General features: G+C 40.5%; 1 protein-coding gene across 8 annotated transcripts in view; it reads left to right on the top strand.

Moving 5' to 3' along the window:
• Positions 1-14,696, top strand: part of KLF12 (Kruppel like factor 12) — a 262,604-nt gene that overhangs the window by 185,502 nt on the left and 62,406 nt on the right. For 7 of the 8 annotated variants that reach the window (XM_042456792.1, XM_042456797.1, XM_042456796.1 and 4 more), the window contains one exon: positions 602-661. The exons of the other annotated variant lie outside the window; for it this stretch is intronic. In XM_042456792.1, coding sequence (XP_042312726.1) covers positions 602-661 — 60 coding nt within the window. The remainder of the gene's footprint in view (positions 1-601; positions 662-14,696) is intronic. 8 annotated transcript variants of the gene reach the window in all.

Raw genomic sequence — 14,696 nt, forward strand, 5'->3', positions numbered from 1 at the left:
TCCACAAATCAAAATGTTATTTCCTGTCCAGCTTTCCTGCTCTCCAGCCGAGGTCCTGGCCCAATTAAATGTTTTAATTCAAGCTGAAATGAATGACTCACTGGAACTAGGGGTTGACCAGAGAAGGAGTAATACTGAAACTGAAAGCACACCAGCTTTCTTTTCTATGTAATGTCAGGGATGCCATGGGACATCCATACAATGAGTTGGAAGGCTCATCTGGCCTTATGGGAAATCTGACTTTGGATATAGGAATCATGTCCTTACTGAATTTGAAGTCTTGGTGTTCACAGCTTAACAACTAATGCTGCTTCCAAATTGAATGTCAAATATTTCTGTTGACAGAAACTCCCAGATATCCTTTTTAAACCCTCACTAAATTCTTTAAATTACCCAGTGGTATAATTGAGTGGCATAACGTTATGCTCCTCACAGCTATTTAAATGCTAGTTGCAGGTGAAGTTAATGTGGAGGAATGCAAAATCCTAGAGATAGGCTATGTGCTTGTTTTTGCTGTACATTTCCCTCCCTGTTGTCTATACCCTTCTGCAGTTCTTTGGGGGTCTCTTAAAATTCCTAATTGTCTGTGTTCAATTTCCAGAGAGAGCATGTGGGGCTGTGCCAGGTCAGCTGTTAACACTTTTCGTTTTTTCAACTCCAGGTATGAAGTATTTTATTGCAAATTATATAATGTTGATGTTGTGTGATTTTTGAGAAATAGTTCAATTCAGTTTTATTTCCCTCTGTGGGAGCTGACCCTTGTAAAAAAAAGTGGAGAGGAACAACTTTTTGGAGGGGAAAATAGAGGATTAGCACTTAGAGATTTTTGCTTCATTTTCCTCTTCAAACCTGCCTATTATCTCCTGGTATCTAAGATCCTCTGGAGTCCTAGTGTGGAAAAAATATAGTGCGTAGGCCTGCACCATTTGTCACACACCAGGCTAAATGCAGCACAGCTCCCCTTTCTCCAAAGGCTGTCCAAAGCTGGGAGGGGGACAGAGGCGAAGGTGTCATAACTTTAGATTCACTGTTAGGTTATTCTTCTTAAAGGATAGCAAGTTTTGCTCATACAGCAAAATCACAGTCATCCAATAAGAGCACATTCAGTATCTTTATATACTGAAAGCATGTAAAAGAGAAGGAGCCAGCCCCACTCTCGAATATACTTTCATTCAGCACCCACCTAAATAAAATTGATTGGTGCGGGACTTTCACTCCCATTTTCATTGAGTCTTTCCACATCCCACCTGCATTTTATTCCCAAACCTGTATCATATTCAGTTTGCAAAACTATGTGTTTTCTTCCTGCTGTGAAATTCACAAACATTTTACACGTTTTCCTCCAAGATGCACATTTATTTTTATAATTTACCTAATTTACATAATTTTCCTGTTTGATTAAAACATGTGTTCTGAATATTTGAGGGCTTTTTAAAAAATAATGTACATAAAATAGATTATATGCATTGTTCTGAGTATGCATTATCCCTTGAAAACTCTGTTAATCGTGCAAATGGTAATATGGTCAACACAAGGTGTACATTTTCTTGCAAAAAGACTCAGGAGGTATACCAATGATACCTTAATTGAGACTGAAAATTTAATTGCATTCCTTTTTATACCACAGTTGAAGGACACCTACAGTGCGCCCTTGCATTATGTGGGGATCTGTTCTGGACCTCTCTGCCTAAGACAAATCGTGTGTATGCTCAAGCCCCATTGAAAATAATGGGGCTTGTGCATGGCACACGCGCCATTTCTCTCCCGTTACGCTGCTTTCAGTGTAAGCTGAAAGCCGCATAAAAGGCACCCACGTATGACGTGGGTGCACTGTATAATCTTGCTGCCTTTGTTCACTTCAGGCCTGCTTCACATTTTCTAGATCAGTGGTCCGCAAACTATGCTCTTTAAGGGATTTTGGACTTCAGCTTCCAGAATCCCAGACTATTGGCCAACATGGCTGAGGCTTCCGGGAGTTGAATTCCAAAATCTCTTAAAAGGCACAGTTTGGGGACCACTGTTCTACATTAATGCCATTGAGAAATGAAGGCATTTGTTTGACTCCTCCCTCATGTGGTTTTGCTTTGATTTTGTCTACTTAACTCTTTAATGGCACGGTTTGAATCTTTCCACAATAAACCGCTTGAGTGCTTCTTTCCCCCCACAGTCTCCTCATCTGTAACACTAGCCAGATACAACAGGGCCCCTCTATGCTGAAAGTAGTTGTGCCTGTTGAATTTAGCCAGAGCAAAAGGAGAAGGATATTATTTCAGTTTGCTTTTGGAGAATTTACCAACATTTGCAAATTTCTCCATAGTTGGGATGGAAAGAATTTGAAGTTTGTTGTTGTTTTTTAAATATAAATATGGGCAAAACAAAACTGAGAGGATTCACCATCTTTCATTGTAAGCTGTTGATGTGTGCATTAGCTGAGCAGCCCTCTAGCTATACACTGAGGTCTGCCAGGTGCTTGATAGACAGTCCTTTCACTTTCAAGTCCCACAGAAAAACAAAATATCTGACAGGTTGATAGGCCGTTTTGGGCTTGCTGTGTCAGAGGTTGTGCAGGCCAGGAGTGTTTCTAGCAGGCAACATTATGTTACTTTTACCACCAATAGGGACAATGGGACTTGAAGTCTACTGATTTTGGTATCCGTGGGAGGGGGCATCCAGAATGGATACCCATGGATACCAAGGTTCCACTGTACAAAATTTTCTACATATTTTTGTATTCATTTTCTCCATGTTTGTGTGTGTGTGTGTGTGTGTATTCCTTTGACATGCAATTTGCATTCATCACTTCCTTTTTGTAAGCCACTTTCTCCAATCTATGCATTTGTGTCCACTGTTTTCTCAAATGTATACATTTTGTACACACTTTCTTTATTTAAAAAACTGCATGCCATTTTCAATAGGAGATCTGAATCACAAACTTTGAAGAAGCATCATTGTGTTCTGGTTCAGAGGCAAATGGCAGCTGTTGCCTTCACTACATCTCTCTTCCCAAGTATAGTGTACTGCTATTTTTCATATTAATGGTAACAATTCATTTATGAGAGAAAACAAAGGGTTGAAAGTTGAGATAGTATAGGGGAGGATTATAATTGCTCCATACTGGAGTACCTATTGCAAGTCAAGATTTCTCCTATCCACAGTTCCCCATTCCAGGTTCATGTTTATGTAGGATAATATATTACCAATATACCCCACATAAATGCCAGTGTCTTCATTATATTTCTTGTCCTTTTATTCTCCCCACCCCAGTATTCAGCTTGCTCTTGTATTTTTCTTTCATTCCTGTTTTATTCTGCGGCCACACAGCTTGCTCCCTTCCACCAGATGGGCTGTGTTTGGCAGCTGCAAGATCCAGGTGCCAGATTCTACAATATAGCTTTCCATGTTGGCATCTAGGGCCTGCTGTTGCCTTCCTAGCTGACAACTTGGCTTACTCTATGACTGGCAGCTGTGGAGCTAGCTGCCTTTGGGATTTCATGTAGAGGGAAACAGTTGTGAGTTGAAAGGACTGCTTGACTTAAATTATCCTACTCTCTGAAAGCAGTTTTCTAGGACTCTTGTTGAATTTGCATACAGTTTCTTAAGTTTTAGTTTTGTTTAAATTTGACAAACCCCAATGAATACCAAGGGCCTACCTCTTAAAACAATAGTTCTTTAAAATGCAAAATAAAGCAAAACACACCTCTCCATCTCTTAAGCCTCACACAGCCCCGGTTTTAACTGTTGAAGCATATACTCTCTCTTCTGGATGCTTAGGCAAGGGACAGGTCAGGAGGCACAGCAGATCAGAATGTTGCTTGAGGTTGCTCTGACACTTCCCCTTAGTGACTCCAGCAAGCTGCACACATGATACGGAGAAGAGATACAAGAAAATTAGTTTTTATAAATCCCCTCAGGGATCATCTACAGTTTTTCCTATTTTTTTTCTTCATGGTGCCAGGGATTACAACCAGATCTGGGCACCTCTAGACTTCATGGCCACTCTGGACCTCAGTGCACCTGTAAATTCCATCCCACTGTGGACACCTGTCCCACCAGACTAATGTTATGAAGATTAATTGAAAGGTGAAAGTGATAGAAATCACTTTCAAATAATTAGAGGAAAGGAAGGATACATGTATTATTAATAACTTGATTGGTTATAATGTTAGAGACTAGACTTCTCGAATCTGGTGCCCTCCAGATGTGCTGGAGTACAATTCCCCAAATACCACAGCCCATAAAGCTATACTGGTTATAGGAGCTGTAGTGAATCATATTTTGAAAGCACCGGTCAATGAAGACCATTTCAAACCAAGGCCTAGAAAAAAAGTAATAAGTAAAGGGTTTAGGAGTCTAGTGCCTTGAGAATGATAGAAAGATATATAATTTTATAACTTTTAGACAACAACTCAATACATGATATAAACATAGATATATATTTCTCTGTTAAAAGTATGAAGTGTATATATGTATGTATTTTAATTCCTATCCCAATCTTGGGCTCCCAAAGAAGGTTTCGTTAAAATGTGAGTATATAAATGTCAGAAACATGCAAACTGGGAGTTACCTTTTGAAAACTTAATTTAACTAATTCTCATTTCAGCCACCTTGGTTCTCACTGTGGGAGAAAGATGGCATATAAATAAAACAAATTCAATAATTGGAAGTGTTCCATATCAGGGATCGATTTTTGTGATTCAAACTTACTGGGAGGGGGAAATATGCAAAAGTTAAAGTACCACTGTATTCAGAGTGCTTTATGACCAGTAAAATGGATGCTGGTCTGTAGTTGGTTATTATTGATGTTACTAGTAACTTTTTATGCAAATATTACTAATAACTTAATTAGTTATTAATTAGCAATTAGCAAAATAGTTGAAGATAGTTTGTGTGACAGACTTACTTGTTAGGAAAGGAGAATGTGTCACTGCATGGTAGGAGAGACAGTCGTTGTTAAATCTTGCAGGGTTTTTAAAAAAAATTCTCATAGAATATTTTGGTTCTTCATGAGTGCAGTCAGTCCTCCATATCCACAGATTCTTTATTCGCTGATTCAAGCATCCACAGCTTGAAAATATTTTTAAAATATATAAATCCTAAAAAGCAAGCCTGGATTTTTGCCATTGTGCTATGCCATTATATTTAATGGAACTTGAGCATCCACAGATTTGTTATCCATGGGGGGATCCTGGAACTAAACCCCAGCAGACATCAAGGGCCCACTGTATATGCACCTTTTTTCACTGGAGGATTATTGAGTCTCCTGATCATCTGTGAGGAGGGTTGTTTTGGGTTCAAAATACTAGGAATTATTACATAAGCAAGAAATATTAATCAGTTTCATATATTGTTTTATGATTGACCAGGTAATAGGTTAAATCTTCCTCGATTGCCCATTGGATTAAACATAATAGTTCTGCTGAGGGGAGTAATCAATCATTCTTAATTATATACACCTATTAGAGCAGGATGTATCTTATAGTGGACATTATTTTCTATGTAATGGATCGGGATGAATTACTAGCTACGACAGCATCTGCCCAACCCAGCCTTTTTCTAAATTGTATTACACCGGTCAACCTCTTTGTTATTTGTTAATCTGTCAATTAATCACCTTTACTGGGAGTCATCACTAAGATAATGGCACTTATATTTTCTGAGTAATCATGTATAGGATTAAACTGTAAGTGCTGTAGCTGTATAAAAATGCACTGTATACTCTGTTCACCACCCAAATCTTGGACTACTACTAGGAATATACAGAGGCTCAGACAAATGCCAGATGTTTAGCGGTCCATTGATTAAAGAACACAGGCATTTTACTGGTGTGGCCCAAGTAATATTATCTCCCCACTACTCCTGAAACAACGACCTTGGTGTGTGTCGTGTTACATGGTATTGTATCTGTGGAGCTGAAACTGGCCTTGCCTGATAATGCTGCTGAATAAGTGAGAGAAAGAGGAATATATTCATCTTCTTCTGATAGACAAGATATTTTTTCTCCTGATGAGAAGACAGACTATAAATGTTGTTTATCTCCCTGTTCTAGTACACAAAGTCATCTGCATGGATTGTATGTTCCATTTTGATGTGATTAAGTGTTTTAAGCCTATTGATTTCACGCTGGGGATTAATGATGCGCTGCATGAACAAGTATCAAGGAATAAAATGTATTTAGATGCTTGATTTGAAACCCCCCCCCCCCAAGAAAAAGACTCCCGACCACACCAGTTGCCCGAATAACGAAAGAGGATAGCAACCAACAGTAAGACCAGACCTATATTGTCCAGTAAGAGAGATCTGAATGGAAGACTCCTTTAAGCATTAAAAATTCAGAAAGAAGAAAGCTTGATCAGAATTGATTATACCCTCTTAAAATACTTAAACACAAGCATTTGATTTCTTCCACTGAAATAAGAGATTAAAGGATTTCATTATCACTAACTGTGTATTGGATTTCATGATCAGAAACTGTGTATCACTTCTGCAGTAATCAAAGAACAAGTGCTTATCCACTAATGAGCAGATCTCTGTGTCACTAAAAAGAGTGGGTCTTTAAAGGGCCGAGCTATGGATGTGTCATAACTGGGAGGAAATATAATATTTATGATTGCAGGTGAAGTTTGCAGTTTGCTTGTTGCTGTACTTTAGTCTGAAGCCCACACATCACTAACTACATGTTATACACAAACATGCCTTTAAAAAAACCCTAACAGCTATTCTTTGACAAAAAGAATGCTTTGGGACATAGTGGAGGGACATGGTGGGGTGCTGAATCTTTCCTCTGCTCTTGGCAGCAATGATCCAGTTTGCACCAACCAGCCACTTTCCCCACCAGACCAAAGCCCATGATTGCAAGATTAACACCTGTTGGGAAACTAAGAAATGGAAACACTGGGGTGACATGGAGCAGGAAAAGATGACGGGAAAGAGTTAAACATGACTTCCCTATTGCTCTTCTTTACTCCAAATCACCCACTTCAGAAGTTCTCTTTCTTTTTAAATAACAAAAAAGCCATGGGTTTCTCTTAAACATGTCTGCATGCAATGGATAGTTAGGATCATAGTTTTTATTTACCCAACAACAGTTCATTGTTCTGTACTCAGCCAATTACCAGTGGAAGCCTTGTCATGCGAGTTTCACATTTATTGCCCAGCCAATTGGCCATTACAAAAACAACAAAATTAAATCACAAGTGGCCAAACATGAACAACTTCCCAACATAATTGGAAGCTCCTACTATAATTAAAATCAAATTAAAATTCGTACTACCATTACAGACAAAATCAGAAAACATTTATGGTAACTGTCCAGAAGTTACATCTGTACTGAGTGGTCACTCTTTATAATCAAGGTCATACTAGTATAATTACTTTGTAGCTAAATGTCACTATTTCTAAGACACTATTAGCTGCAGAGACAAAAGCACATTGACTTGCAAAGCACATCCCCCTTTTAATGCAGAATATTATTTATATTTACTGCCTCCCTAAGCTGCAGTCTGTTCTGTGGAAGCCAGACCTGTATTGGATACAATTCTTCAGGAAGAGGGATGGATGTAGTATTTTTGTAGTACAGAGTAGCTGAAGTGGTTTATTGAAAACACCTGCTTCAGTTCTCCAGAAGCATCCAATACCACCCATGAACCCTCAAAGTCGCAACTTACACTATAGAGGATAAAAACTTAGGGCCCGGAGCAGGCGGGCATGAAAGAGCGGCTCAAGTCCACTCTTGCCAGAAGTGGGTCAAACACTGCTGTCCCACGCAGCCCGCTTCCAAGGTAGTCCATAGATGCAGGGGCCGACCGGTGCCACCAGAGATAGATTATTGCAGCTCCATTTTGTTCTGTCCTAAACACGTAATGTGGCTTTGGCATGGCTTCCAGCTGCTTTGGAGCATGCATTGTCTAAACACCCCACCTACCAAGTGGCTGGAAGCCACTTCATTGGCTTGGTTCCCTCCTTATCTGCATTTTTTCTTCACTACCTAAATTCAAATGGAATGCTTTTCCTTTCCAATCTTCATGCGACATATGTGGTGTTTCATCTAGCATAGTGCCAGATCCTAAAACCTCTGCTTTCAAATGCAGGCGATAAAGTTAAATAGGTAATACCACACAGGTATTACATGCAGTTCCAAGAAGGGGTAGACTGCAATACAGCATACTACAATTAGTTAAATACTAATTATTGAGCTTATTTTGTTGTGTCTGCATGATCCATGCAGTTGGGTCCTGGCTTTGTTGGCAAGACAGCATGCCTTCCCATCGTGGGGTTCGGTTCTCAGAGTGAAGAATAAATTTGCATAATGAAGTCCCATTATAGTAAATGGGTGGCCATGTTGGTGTGTAGCCCCACATGCACATGCTGCGTTGACTATGGCGTGTTACAGACGGGCCCATGAGACGGCGTCATTGCGCGTCATTATGTGCGAGGGCGGCGCTTCCTGACGCACCTGCCCCTCGCGCGTTCCACACGGCCACCCCCATTTTGACGTAGCAGTGCTCTGTGTTCGCACTCACGTTGCGGAAGTGACGCCACTAGTGCGCGAGCCCCCTGCAGCGTCTCTTCCGGGGCGAGGAAGGAGACAATTTTCGCGCTCCTTCTTTGCTGTGTCCGGAACCGCGTGGTTTGGATGCTGTGGTTCCCGGACACAGCAACCAGCAGCAGCACGAGACTGCCCCTTCTGGGCATCTGTAACGCGCCAAAAATTACTATAATCATTATCCATAAATGAAATCTAGAAATGCTTGGAACGAATCTTCTCAGTCTTGATACAACTCTAGGCTGCTCCCCTGGGAAGCCTTTATGTTTAGCCATGTAGAGTTACTACCATGTTTAAGATGTTCTGAAATTCTTCATACCTTTAAACGATAAACTATCTGGGAAAATATACTGATTTGTTCATTGTTACTTTGTTCAGGAGGTCAAACCGCTGGGGTTCATGGTACTTTAACAAGCTATAATACAGTGGCTGCAGTGAGCGCATGGTCAGTCACAAAATGTGTGCCCTGGGGAGCAGTTGATGTAAAATAAAAACAATGACTAATCTACAAGGGTTGTTTCACAGGGTATTGTGATATTGTATGGATCCCCCTGGATCTTCATGAGTTTTATACCATCAAAACAACCAAAAAAACTACAGAACTGTGGATGCAGCAATGATACATGGTTTGAAGAGGTTTGAGAGGCTGCTTTATATAAAATCATGGGGTTCCATAATTATCTGTGTGCCAGATCCATAGGTGCATTCTGTGACCAGACAGGAACATAACTTTTACAGTTTAGACCATAGGGACATATATGCTCAGTAATATGAAGGTGGTTCTGGGAGAAATCCCAAATTATGCAAATCCAGGAAGGCCAGTTTTAATACCGATGCATCTAGTTTTTACCACCATATGTGGCACTTGCCATTCTTCTTGCTATGCTGTCAACCTGGTCTCTTTGTTCTCCTCTCCTGGTTTGTTGAGTCATGCCACCCAGAGTTACTTTGGTGGAATGGATATAGTGGACAGCTTTACCTCCAGCTAGTGCTTCATTTTCAGTATGCCTGGCAACAAGATTTTTTTTTTAAGGTAACTGAATTAGGATAGGAGGAATCTCAAAAGGAGAATGACTTTCATTGGTGTCCTGGAAGACTTCAGTGGGTACCACACAGTGACCAATTGTTGTGTTGGTTTTGTGGTTATGTTACAGAAGTAACAAAAGACTGTGATTCAGAGTGCTGCTATTCACTATTTCAGTCAGACAGTGAATCTGCCTTGCAGGTTCTCTATTATGTTTCTCATTCCCAGGATTTTTGTTTCTTTGCCATTCCCTCTATGGTCAGTTGGCAGTTCTAATAGCATGCTCAGTCCAAGAGCTTAGAAAACTTCCTCAATTTTTTTATTTCTTTACTACAGCTCCTATATTGGCTGAAGGATAATGCAAGTTGTACTTCAGACCTTTTCTAAGTTCTTACCCAGGCTTCATTGTTTCCTCCTCCACCACCACTACCCATAATTTTCCCCTCAAGATTTGTTAAGCTTGTGCAAACTTTAGGAGATTTCCCTTCTGTGAATGGGTGGTAACACAAGGATCCTAATTTAGAGAATGAAGTCCATTAGTATTGTTGTAACTATGTACTTTCAAGTCAAGTCTGACACAATATGATAATCTCATGAGGTTTTCTCAGCAGCATTTATTCAGAGAAATTTTGCCATTGCCTTCCTCTTAAGCTGAGATAGACTGATCGAAGGTCACTGAGTGGGTTTCCATAGCTGAGTGGAGATTTCAACCTTAGTCTCTCAGAGTTTTAGTCCAACACACAAACCACTACACTATGTTCTTTATTAGTATATTGGATTTTTAGAATATTTTGATTAAGTGCATTACTATAAGTTTCTGAAATGAAAGGAAGTCATCAGATTTTTTTTAAAAAGCAGGTTCAATATGAACCTGTTTATGAACCTTCAGTATTCAGTTTGAAGGTTGAATTTTTTCTGAAAGGAAAACAGACTTGCTTTTTCTGCTGATTTTTGCCAACTAGAATTCAGGTTTTAAAGTCATAGGAGATAACAGATACAGATATATTTCGTGCTGAATGTTTTTCATTTCAGACTGCAACTTGTCATAGCCCCCACCCAGGGTGGAAATTTTACTTAAAGCCACATTTTGTGCTATTTTTAGCAACAGCCTTGTGAAGTGAGTTAGCCTTTCTGTGTTTGTATCTTGTATGAATGATTTACAAATTCTGTTCTAGGGCAGGCTGGGGAACCTGTAGCTCTCCAGATGACATCAACTCCATTTCACATTAGATCTACTGCTTGCCCAATGGTGAGGCATGATGGGAGTAGGAGCTCATCAGTGTATGGAAGTCTAATGGTTGCCCACCCTGATTCTTGGGGAAACCTGTCGGTTCCTTGGCTGATGTGTTGTTAAAGGAGATGCTTACTGAAATTAGGAACTTTGAAAAACATGGTCTAGAGTAGCAAGCTGAAAAGCTGCACAACCACTGCCAGTGTTGCTAGACATTTGCTGAGGCTGGCCTCTCAGCAGGAGGCCCACAGGTCACCACCAGAGTCTCCTGGCACAGTTGCTGCTTCTCTTGCACTGCCAAAGAAAAAGCAATGGCAAGAAATAGGAGCATACATAAGGAACAGCAGCTGCTACTGTCTGCTCAGTCCTGTCAGGACAGAGAGGGGCCTGCCATGAATAACCTATCCAAGTCTTCTTCACAGTCTTGGAGCAGTGTCATGTCTAGCATTCCAGACCTTGGGGGGGAAAATTTAAACTAAAATTTCTAAAACATCCCAGCCAGCATAGCTGGAAAATTCTGAGATTTGTGGTTCAAAACAGAAATGTTCCCAAGCTCTGCAAAAATTTCAGTCTGCTTTTTTAAAAAAATGAGTATATAAGAGACAGTGGATCTCCTACTAGTTACAAGAGTGAGCACGACTTCATTTTTCCATCATGAATTATGCAGGATCTTTCAAATCCTGCACCTGCACAGAGGCAGGAAGCTTGTAAGTAATCATTCTTGGTTTCCTGGGTTTACACTGACTCGGAAAAGCTCAGCTAAGTTTCAGAAAACATGGTGTTCTAATAATCAGCTCCCATTACCTTGATTTGCTAATAACACAGGCCAAGTCTCTCTCTCTTTCTCTCTCTCTCTCTCTATGTCTGACTCTATCTGTGTGTCTGTCTCTGTGTGTGGTTCTCCTCCTTTTTGTTACCTGCCTGGCTGCCAGAACTGACAGGAAAATGTAACCATGGTGAGTGAAGTAAAACATTTGTCAGCACTGAGGAGTCAGATTCACAGTATTCTGGGAGGATTCTAAGGATTTTGAAAAACTGGTGCTTGCTTGAGTGTTGAGCACTGGGGATGAACATTCATTTAATATTCATGAAGTGTTTTCCTTTAAAAAAAGGGATCAAGGGCAACATACCATTGCTTCTGGAAAAGAAAAAAAAACCCTTCTGTTCTTAGAAGCAATTTTGCCCTTTGCCTATTGTTTTAGTGAGAATTTAATTCTGGCATTCGCTTATGACTTTAGTAAGTTTAACAGTGTGTGTTTGTGTTTGTGTTTGTACAGTACACATGTACAGTCATATAGCTCTCCGGGAGCTTTTTATGAAAGTACATTAAACCATACAAATATTTTGCACTTATCATTTTTGCCAAAACCATATTTCAATATACCAGTGAGATTAAGCTAAAAATTATAATGGAGTTGTTTTTGAATTTTTGGCTAGTGAGCAGGCCCTAGCAAACTTGTCATCCTTGGCTTTCAGAGCTCAAATGTACACAAAAAGTGTATAAGCATTGGCTTGTATTTATTAATGGCCTGTCTGTGCCAGCCAGAGTGATGGCACCTGCATTCATTAACAGATGTACAGAAGGCAGAATATCAGGAGGCCCAGTTTTCCTTACCCCTGCAGGGCAAGTTGTATCTGACCAGGATCACGTTTGTTACACAGCTATTAAGTGTACAGGAACTTTGTCCTCCTCTACATGTCGCTACCCTCATCAGCAGAATGAGCAAAGAATGAGCCCTCCTTACTCCTGCAACCCCTTCTCCCATGCACCTTCAAAAACTGTCCTAGGAGGTTGGAAGACCCTCTGGGTCACATATTGGGAGGGCTGAAGGGGAGGAAGATAAGGGGAAAGGAGCATTGCTAAGTGAGTGTTTGCTCATGTAACACTGAATCTCTTTGGGATGAGAACATTCCTATACAAAGCTGCCTTGTGTGTTTCTGGTTCTGATCATTGGTGGATCTAGCTGAGTGCTGTCCATTTTGACTGGCACTGACTCGTCAAGAACTGTAGGCCCAGGCCTTTCCCAGGCCTTTCAACCTGAGGTCTTTTAATCTGGAGATGCTAAGAACAGAACCTCAAAATGGTATATATGCAAAGTATGTACCCTAACACTGGGATGGGAAACTTGGGAGCCTCCACATGTTGGACTGTAGCACACAGCACCCTTAGTCAGAATTGCCAGAGATGGAGGATAATGGAAGCTGCAATCCAACAACATTCAGAGAACCATGGAGTCTCCAGTCCTGCTCTAATGGATTATCCTGACCCATATAACAGAATAAAAGTCTTAAATGAACATATATGCAGCAGCACTGCAGCTGTGGCACACATTTATTTTTAAAGAACTGCCTATTTTACTTACTTATTTATTTACTTTATTTATTTATTTATAAGCTGCCTTTATCCCAGGCTGGGACCCAAGGCAGTACAAATAGCAAAAATATTACTGCAATTGCAAAAAAGTACAGCAAAGTATAAAACGATTCTCCCACATGTTCTGAAGAATTGCAAACACACTGTCACATTTACCCTTCATCACAGGGCTGGGAGAGAGAACATAGCACATTGTGCTGCCAACCCAAAATATCTCAACAATCTTGTTTCCTTTTATTGACCTGGTGGAAGGTATCGATCCTCCTACATCTGTTTATTGCAGCATTTAAGCAAAAGCACAAGAGACCTTGCAGAAGTAATGGTGGGAGCTCTAGAAAATGGAGATTGGTTGGCCATAGTAACATGCATTAGAAATATCTAAACTGGACTGTCACAATCCATTTTTGTGGGACTGCCAAGACAATTCAGAAACTGTAGCTGTTTCAAAACACTATGATTAAGCCTAATGGAACATCCTATTATGCACATGTTGTATCAGTGCTACTTCAGGGAATTTCACCGGCTGCCTATTTCAGTGTTGGTGTTGACTTCCAAGGCCTTGAATAGCTGGGAACCAGACTACTTGAAAGAGCACATATTGCAAAGGTGATTAGAGGAGGCTGTACAAATGTGACAGATCTAGGGGGAAACGTATAGTGACTTGAAGGAGGGCCTTCTCCACAGTAGTCCCATGTCCTTTTCTTACAACAGGAACATCACTTCCTGGCACCATTTTGAGAGACTGAAGAAGAAAACAGAGGTATATGGTCATGATGTGTGGGGCAGGCTGAGGCCTAAAAGAGGGTCTAGAGGAGAAATTGACCCCTGATTCCCAGAAATTGCTCTCCTAGCAAGGGTGAGTACATTCCAGGGATGGGGACCCACACTGTCTGCCCTCCCCCCATCCAGTAACAGCTGCACAATGCCATTTCTTCTACAAGATTTTCTTCTAAGATTGGGTGGAAACCCCACACAATTCCTTTAGATCAGGGCACGTGAGGAATGCACTCCTTGCTTTCAAGCTGAATACCACATCTAGGAAGATTCTGGGAGGGTTTTTAACTTGAAAATGAGGTGACTGTTCCCCAGGCACCTTGCTTTAAATTGCTGGCTGCTCTTCTGCTGCTGCTGCTGCCACATCAGAACATTTGGTAAATTGGAGAGAAGAGCAGCAAAAACAGATGGGTGGCTGTGTGTGGGCTATGTATTGCCCACCCCTCTCTTACAGATACAACAGGCATTTACAATACTGCGGATTCGCCTGTTAGTAAAAACATACCCACCCAACCCGCAAATCATTGCTGATCCTTCATACTGACTTTGCTGGTCCCTGAATACCTTGCCATCTATTTTACTGTTGCTTTTATTGTGTTATTTATTGCAAAGAAAGGCAGTCTACAGTACATTACATTGTATTGAGTGTACTGCATTACATTGTAAACATTGTAAACCATTGTGTTATTTATTACAATGAAAGGCAGTCTACAAATAAATGTTTTCTTAAAAACAAAAATGAAGATGGAGA

Source organism: Sceloporus undulatus, chromosome 3 (genome assembly GCF_019175285.1).
Source record: "Sceloporus undulatus isolate JIND9_A2432 ecotype Alabama chromosome 3, SceUnd_v1.1, whole genome shotgun sequence".
NCBI lineage: Eukaryota > Metazoa > Chordata > Lepidosauria > Squamata > Phrynosomatidae > Sceloporus > Sceloporus undulatus.